At 35.3% G+C, this 8709-nt stretch overlaps 1 protein-coding gene across 1 annotated transcript; it reads left to right on the top strand.

Moving 5' to 3' along the window:
- The first annotated feature begins 3914 nt into the window (after window positions 1-3914).
- Window positions 3915-8709, top strand: LOC141903922 (complement factor H-like). Its single transcript, XM_074792305.1, has 8 exons — window positions 3915-4209; window positions 4779-4913; window positions 5010-5141; window positions 5576-5776; window positions 6345-6554; window positions 6648-6821; window positions 7412-7591; window positions 8109-8709. Exons 1-8 carry the CDS (start codon window positions 4116-4118, stop codon window positions 8294-8296), a joined length of 1314 nt encoding a protein of 437 aa, XP_074648406.1. The 5' UTR covers window positions 3915-4115; the 3' UTR covers window positions 8297-8709.

Here is an 8709-nt window from a genome sequence, read left to right as displayed (position 1 = left end):
TCTAATGAAAATGATTTTTCAGAAGAACCCCCAAAAACAAATGCTATTAAAAAGATTCATCAATCAGCTGCCGCTTTTGGATTATATATCAAATCGGACTATCCAGAACTAATTGAAAGTGAATATTATGATTATAGAAATGAAAATATTATCAATTATTTTTGTGACTTATTAATTGAATATGAAATAAAATCTAGTAAACTATTAGATACAAATATAGAAATAATAATGACAGAAAAAGATAAAAAAGAATTTGAGTTTGCAGATAAATGTTCTTATTGTGAAAAACTATTTAATTGATAAAAAGTTAGAGACTATGATCATTTGAATCGAAAGTTTAGAGGCGCAGCGCATGATAATTGTAACTTGCAAGCTAAGAAAATCAATTTTGTTCCAGTAATATTTCATAATTTATCAGGGTATGATGCTCATTTATTTATCAAGCAACTATGTCATAAAATAGAATAAATCAATAATGAAATAGAAAGATTAATTTCAAATAGATCAAAAGATGTTGCTAAAATATCAACTTATAAGTTTAAAATGTTAGCTAAAACATCTGAGAATTATATATCTTTCCAATAAGGATGTCTAAGATTTATAGATTCATATAGATTTTTAAGTAGTTCATTGGATAATTTATCTAAAAGTTTAATCGATGATGAATTAAAGATATTAAAGCAACACTATCCAAATAATGATGGTTTTCAATTAATGAGATATAAAGGAGCTATTCCATATTCATTTTATAAATCGCATAATGATTTCAATATAACTGAACTTACAAAAGAACAATTCTATGATGAATTAAAAAATGAATATGTTAAAGGTGAAGTTTACAATAGAACATTGAATATTTGGAACATTTTGAGATGAAAAATCATGGAGAATTAGTAGATTTATATTTAGAATCCGATGTATTATTGTTAACCGATATATTTGAAAGGTTTGAGAGATGTAAATCTAAAAGATTTTAATAGTGATCCATGCCATTGTTATTCGAGTCCAGGTTTAACTTGGGACTGTGGTTTGAAATTTACAGATATAAAAATGGATTTATTAACAAATATAGATCAATTATTATTATTTGAAAAATCTATAAGAGGAGGCTTTTCAGGTGTATTAGGTGATAGATATTTCAATGTAAATGGTAATCCTGGATATAAGTTATTATATATAGATGCAAATAATCTATATGGTTGGGCAATGATGGAACCACAACCTTATGGAGTATTTGAAATAACTGAAATGGTACAGTACGAAAATAATGATAAATTTGATTGGAAGAAAAGAATTCTAGATATTGCAGATGATTCAGATACTGGTTACGTCTTTGCTGTAGATTTACAATATCCTGCACATATTGAATTTAAATCTAGAAATCTAGCTGGAATAGTTAAATGTTATTCTAAGTTATGTAACCGGATATTACCAATTGATGATGAAAATAAACTATATACTGATTTAAAAAATGATTATTTAGTTATGACAGAATTACAAAAATGGGTTAGATATGCATCATTCCAACTAGGCGGAATAATGACATTAATGTCTACTGATGTAATAACTTTTTCTTATATCAAACCTATAGTATATAAATCAGATATTATCGAAAAAGATATTGAATCAGAACAAAAATTATCCATAATAAATGAGTGTTGATATTCAGAAAAATCCTAGATCAGAAAAACAAATTATATAGGCAAAGGAATTAGGTAAAAAGACTTCAGAATTGAAAAGAGCTAAGAAAAAGAAATTAACTGATATAAATGAATCACAGAAATTATCTAAGATTAATTTAAATAATAATCCATCTAATTCTTCTAATACTGGAAGAAATAATTACTTATATATTGCAATTGGGTTAATCACAGTAATTATATTCTCTGGCGTAATATACAAATCTAAATTAAATAACAATAATGATGATGATGATAAACCTATTATACCAGAAAATAAATCAAATGATAAAGTCATTGAAACTAAATCAAGATTATTATTAATTGATTAAGATAAGATGAAAAAAGAACAATACTTAAGAGATTTATTTTATAACCCACAGAGTGAAGTATCATATTCTAGTGTTTAAGAATTATGGGATAAAATAAAATCTGATAATGAAAATATAAGTATAGTGAATTAAAATTATGCTTACAAAATCAACCAACATATCAAATCCATAAGAAAATGGATAAGTATTATTTAACAAGAAAAGTTATGGTTTCATATATTGATTCACAATGGCAAGCAGATTTAATAGATATGAAGAATTTAGAAGAATAAATAGAAGAACAATAAAGGATATTTTTAGTCATTTCTTTGAATATCGAACCCCTTGGTCAAGTTTTTGGTCAATATTCCTCCCAAGGTCAATTTTCACAATAGCGGTCCTCTTAATTGGTAACACTCAAAGAACGCGCGGCTCAGATTTCTATTGTGCGCCTTACTTAATCACTTACGTAATCTTTTCTGTAAATGTGAAGACCTCGGGGGCATTTTGTTCTCTAAAGCCCGACATTATCCCACATTCCGGACTGTTAATAGGTTGATTTTACAGCAGAGTCGACAAGTTTCAACAATTTTTAAATGTTTATTTATGAATATCTGAAGACTTATGAACTAAAGATTAGTTAAATTTTTGATACATTTTGAGAAAGTCACAAAACATTTGAGACTGCGTTATACCCATTATCAGGCATACAGTATGCCAGATAATGGGTATCAGTATAGTCCATACAGCTAACGTATGAGACGACTAGAGCAAACGACATTCGTAAAACCTGCAGCTCTAAACTGCCGACGGCATTCTTATTCAACTTTTTTCTGTTTGATAGTTTGATGATTATGAGACTCGCGATCAAAATAAGATTTAAACTGATCAGCGCACACATGGGTACAAATATGCTGGATGCTAATGCACTGCAGCTGTATGAATAAGCCTGCCACGACCATAACACATTCAACAGTGATATCGGATAAAACGAAAACATTTCGTTACTTCGAGTTAACGTCACACCACGAGCCCCGTCGAAGCACGCAGTTGATGAGTATTTCATTCTCGGAACCATCAGTGGAAAGAAACTAAGAATGCCATAAGCAGAGATTTGAAAAAATATATATTCTCATACGGCGATGGTGTTCGTTATGGACCATTACATCCTTCACAGTCCAAATCTGTCCGAAATCTACACAGAGGATGGAAAAAATAGTCTCGTTGGACTTAATAGAATGCCAGCCACGATAGGACCTGTCGGACATTATGGTCCGTTAAACAAGCGTTTGGCAGTTGTTACAATTCCGTTGTGTTTTCGTCGATAGTCGTGTTAACAAGACTAATAGAACTTTAAGTCATTCCACAGGTTTTTTTTCATAGCGCTCTCTTGCTTTTGCAGAGTGACCTTGCGTAACTGGAAACTAGAGATTTTCGCGGTTTATATAATGTTGCTGAAATAGTCAAAATTTATCCAAGGACCGATCAACATACGCGTCGCAAATAGTTTTTAGAAAATAAGAAAAAAATGACCCTACAATACAGGACAAAATGGTGGCCAGAACTGCTAAGATGTTTATTGTAATATACGAACGTATCTAACAGGCGAGAGAATGAAGTAGGATATACCTTTAGATAGAAAGCAATACTTTTGACTCAATATTTCGTCCAGAAAGCGACTTCGCGATAGAAAAACAAAATGAAAAAAAAAACAAATTCAGGAAATATCACATGCCGTGGGTTCTATGTATAGATTTAATGGTGAAATATCTTGGCGTTCATGTCGTGTGCGCGTAATTATGCAATTGAATATAATTCTCGAAATTCCCCGCGTTGATTTATGTCAAATCTCAAACAAATATATTGACAATGTTCAGCAATGCGCTTTGTGTTGTATATCGGCCGCTGCGACTTGTTTGGTATAGAATATCTAAGCCTTTTAACCAAATCAGGAAAAATTAACTTTCAAGACGCACTTTTAATTTTTTTCTGTATCCATTGAGTCACTTGCGCGTGCGCTGCAGAACTGTGATTACAACCTGGTCAGTTTTATTCTATACGAATGGAAAGTAACGTATTCAGATGACCGCTTAGATGATTTTCTGTAATAAGAAAAACAGATTCAATGCATCATCAGAATAAGACGACGGATTTACTGTCCGTGTACGCGGTGATCATATTAATACTTTTATCTGGTAACTGGTTCAAACCAATTGCGGGTACGTTCATTGTTCAATATTGCTGTTATTTTTATCAGGTTTATGATTCTAGATTCTTCATAACATGGAACCTGGGCCCAGCTCTATAGTTCTGAGTTAGGAATTGACTAAGAATCAAATCCTTGAAAATGAACTGATTTTGAATTAGAGTTACCTCTAACTTACTTACTGTGGAACTGGACCCTGTTCCACGGTTCTTGGTTAGGACGTTGGAAAGGAATGAATTTCAACACTTAGATATAGTAATAATGATAATCATTATTTTATTCACCATCCATTTGAATTATAATAATCGTACAATAGTAATACAAATACAAAGATTTTAAGTTTTAAGATGAAAGTTTTTTATAAGATTTTCATGACACTCCTGTATACCCAATCACACCCTCGCACCAATAAAGTCAGTACTAATCAATTAGCGTGTAACTCCGTCTAGAGTAAGTTCATTTTAAACAGGTTTACCTTTAAGTAAATATCTAAATCAGAACACTGTGAAACCTGGTTCTAGCGATCAGCTAACACAGCTGGTCTAATAAGCGAATGGGTGATTGTTCGGTTACGGATTTTAGCAAATACCTGCGTGGATGATGTAGCTCAGAAGTCGGATTGTGCGGAGTCGGCTGCCAGAGGCGACTGCGACATAGATACCACGTACACTCCTGTTCATTGTCAAAAATCCTGCGCTGAATCGTGCAGATGTCCGAGTAAGTTTCAAGATAACAATGTTTCAATCCGAAATTTATAGAAGATGTCATTCCCGCAATATTAAAGTTTTCACTTTTGACTTTAATATCGTTTAGGATATGTAGTCGGGGGTCAGGCACAGGATAATAATGACTGTAACTGCGTCCATTACATACAAGATGGCAAACTAGAGAATGGAGAGAGCTGGATCAATGGTTATTGTCCATCATCAGTATATCGCAGGCAAAGTACGTAAGTTTGAGATTCAGTCCCAGAGTTAGGATTTAACTCAGAGTTAACTCTAACTCATAACTGTTTAACTGGATGCAGGTCAGTTTTGTAGAGTACTATAACTTGAACTTTTACACAATTCTCAGTCAATTGTGTTGTTCTATTGTTTGAGTTAATTGCAGTCGATAAGACCAGTCCTTGAGGCCTGTCGCACAGTCAAGGCATAGATGGTCAACTCAGATCAGTCATACGATTTTACACCATTTTTAGACATAAGCCATGAACGACCTATAAACTAAAATGGTAAAAGGATGATTGAACCTGATAAATACTCATTTTGCTTGATTCACAATATTCGATTTTTATGTGTTTTATTGGACTGAGTTGATTATTCTTCTCCCAAGAATCTTAAAAACAGCCCTGATATCACATGAATACTGTCATTTTGTAGATATGCCATGCCCGGATCCACCGGCAATACCGTTTACTAATTACACGACGACTTACGGCAATAAATGGTTATCTGAAGTTACGTATGAATGTCTACCGTTCGCAGAAACAAACCTTACTGCAAACGATAACGGGAGACGTATTTGTTTGCGGAATCAGACGTGGCTATTGCTGAAAGACCACGGTGAAATCAGTTGTTACCGTAAGTATGATCTACTTCCACGCGTTTTTGAATTTAGCTCAAACAAGAGTGAAAACATTGGACATGAACCGGTTTCAACTCAGAAGTCAAACGTAGCCGGGAACTGTTTTAACTGTAAGCTCAGATTGCTGTTAAAAATCCGATGAATCTTGTAGTAAAAAAGCAATTCGAGAGTTCATCGGTTTGTTCATAAACGCGGGGGTATCCAGGGGAAATCCATAAACTTCTGAAATATTCGAACCTTCATAAATGAGGGCTATCGCAGTGTAGGTATGCAAGTACATCCGAGTCGAATAAAGATTGTAGGGAATCTCCCACCGTATTTGGAGTTGGTCATTCTAGTACTATTTTGGGGGTCATGTGCCCTTTGTATCTTTAATGACCTTGTGGTCTCATATCCAACTATCAGACAGAGACAGTTCAATGCATTATGTTCTCATAACGTTCTACCAGGGACGTGGGAGTGAACCACCCTGGTTCTACTGAGCATTTGACGACCATGTTCTTTAAGTATTGCACCTCAGATATTGACGAGTTCATACGTAACCCACATCATCACCATTTCTAGTTAAAACGTGTAAAGATGCCCCGGATACTATCGGCAATGCCACGTGGTCAGTAAATAAACCAATCAACGAACGCGGTTGCGAACACGGGACCGTCCTGACCTACACGTGTATCCTGGGTCACGAGCTCATATCCGGTGAAGTCACTAGAAAATGTGAAGCTAACTCAACGACTGTGCTGTGGACTGATTGGGCGCCCCCTGTATGTAAAAGTACGTACTTAATAGATATATGATATTAGTTTGTAATTGATATTGTAGTAATCGAACATTAATTAAGATTATATTTTGTGTATGGCGGTTTAGTGAAGGACTGCGGCCGGGCACCGAGTATAGCGCATGGTACAGTCGAGTTCAATAAGACAACGTACGATGAAATAGCCACGCATACGTGCGACGAAGGCTTCTATTTCGAAAATCAAAACGGCACGAAAAGATGCGACGAAAACGGAAAATGGAGCCCGGATCTAGTTTGTCTCGGTAATCATTAACACTGGATCTTGCTATTGGTTATTTCATGAACGGGGAACACCCCATCCTCCTCGGCAGGGATTCGAACCTGGAGGCATCGAGGTTGCCACGGTACGAAACCCTGCCACACGAGACCATGTGCGCAGGCATATGCGCAACTTAGAAGGTATCGTTATCAGCCAATAAAAAATCCCGTTTTATTCTAGCCCAGTTTTTTCCATTTTATAGTTTTTCCATTAAATTCACCTCAGTGATTATACAACGAGCAATCTGATTGGTGCCGCAAGTTTTCGTGCGGCAAACCTGCGCACCCGGTCTGGTGTGGTGGGTTCCAGCCGTGGCTGAGTCTAGCGATGCCATCAGGTCCGATTCCCTGCCGAGGTAGAATAGGAATACCCATGACATGTTCTTCGGAAACTTTCATCAATGCTGATTTAAAAATCGTTCTAAATGTATTTCTTTGCCACACGACGAAATCTTTACACATTCATTATAATAATGATAGAAATTTTAAACGTAAATTACGTGAAATCAAAAATTCGTCTTCACGAATTTTTGGTGAAATTTATGAAATATAGATTTAATTATTAATGTCGCAGGTGTTGATTGTGGGAAACCGATGTCGGTTGAGTTCGCGATGTTTTCCTCGCCGTCTACCAGACATCCAGCCGTGATCACATATACATGCCAGAATGGTTATAAACTGGAAAACGGCACCAGCAATAAAATAACCTGCACTACGAATGGCAGATGGGAAGGAGCGAAGCCAGTTTGTGAAGGTGAGAGAATCTATAGGCGAATGAAATTATGAAGTACTAGAAGGACATCCATACGAGTGATTGTGAAATTAAAACGTGCACTAATCGGGACTCGAACCCACTGGCCTCGTACAATCTTATTTGCGTAGCGGGAGACTGCGTTATAGTTAAGATTTAAAAGGGGATCCGAAAGATAAACTAGATGAGAAGACGTCGATCGCCAGTGAACGCCAGCAAAAAGAATCCATTTTATTGAAATTGCGCTGGATCACGGTGTTACCTAAAGCAGTTTAATCAGTATTGTATTATCTTTCATGTGTTTTTACGAAACAAAACTTTCTGAACAAGTTCAAGTGGAAACCGCCTGATTAAATCTCTGAGTAATGATTCGAGTCAAATGATTACTCTAAAAAGATAAACATGGTCCTGTGTCCAACAGCAGGGAAACGACTTGTCTGGTGATTTGAAGAACCGAAGTGATACACAAACATTTATCTACATTTATTTATTTCTCACAAATCATTTATCAATTTTTCAGTGATTCCAGCTGCCGATAATAGTGATAATAACTACGCTATCTATATCGGGATCGGAGTCGGTGCAGTGGTGATCGTGGCAGCCGCCGCCATTGGAACGTATTTCTGCGTGAAGCGTCGCTCAACGAAAAACCAAACGCAAAATAAACATCGCGCAACCAAATCAGACTGGGTAGTTGAATACAGTTGACCACATTTAAATCTGACCACGCTTAAATCGGATCATTTGGGACCGATGAAATTAACATCGCTCTATATCTAGCTTTTGGAATAAGCTTCCCTGTTAGAGCATCAGGGTCTTTACGACGTCTAAAAACATATTAATCATCTAGTACATACACGGTATCTTCGGTCACATCATGTGGATACAGGCACTATTGATACACTAATAATGATGAAAATAATAATAATAATGATAATGATAATGAATAGAATAACATAAGTTTTATGAGAAAATAATTGTTCATTGTAATACGTATCTAACGAGCGCGGAATGAAATAACAAAACACAAAGCAATCCTGTTCTAAAACCTGTGACGAAAAAAACTATTCTAGTAATAAATAATAGATTATAGAATGTGTTTCTTTATAAAATGTAACGCC

Source organism: Tubulanus polymorphus, chromosome 4 (genome assembly GCF_964204645.1).
Source record: "Tubulanus polymorphus chromosome 4, tnTubPoly1.2, whole genome shotgun sequence".
Lineage (NCBI taxonomy): Eukaryota > Metazoa > Nemertea > Palaeonemertea > Tubulaniformes > Tubulanidae > Tubulanus > Tubulanus polymorphus.
This window is presented reverse-complemented; position numbering and strand designations above follow the sequence as displayed.

Bases quoted from the DNA above. Each gene is read 5' to 3' on its own strand.
- LOC141903922 (XM_074792305.1), top strand. From the start codon at position 4,116: ATGCATCATCAGAATAAGACGACGGATTTACTGTCCGTGTACGCGGTG. The intron at 5,142-5,575 runs GTACGTAAGTTT...GTCATTTTGTAG, and splicing joins ATCAGTATATCGCAGGCAAA to ATATGCCATGCCCGGATCCA. The intron at 6,822-7,411 runs GTAATCATTAAC...TTAATGTCGCAG, and splicing joins CCCGGATCTAGTTTGTCTCG to GTGTTGATTGTGGGAAACCG.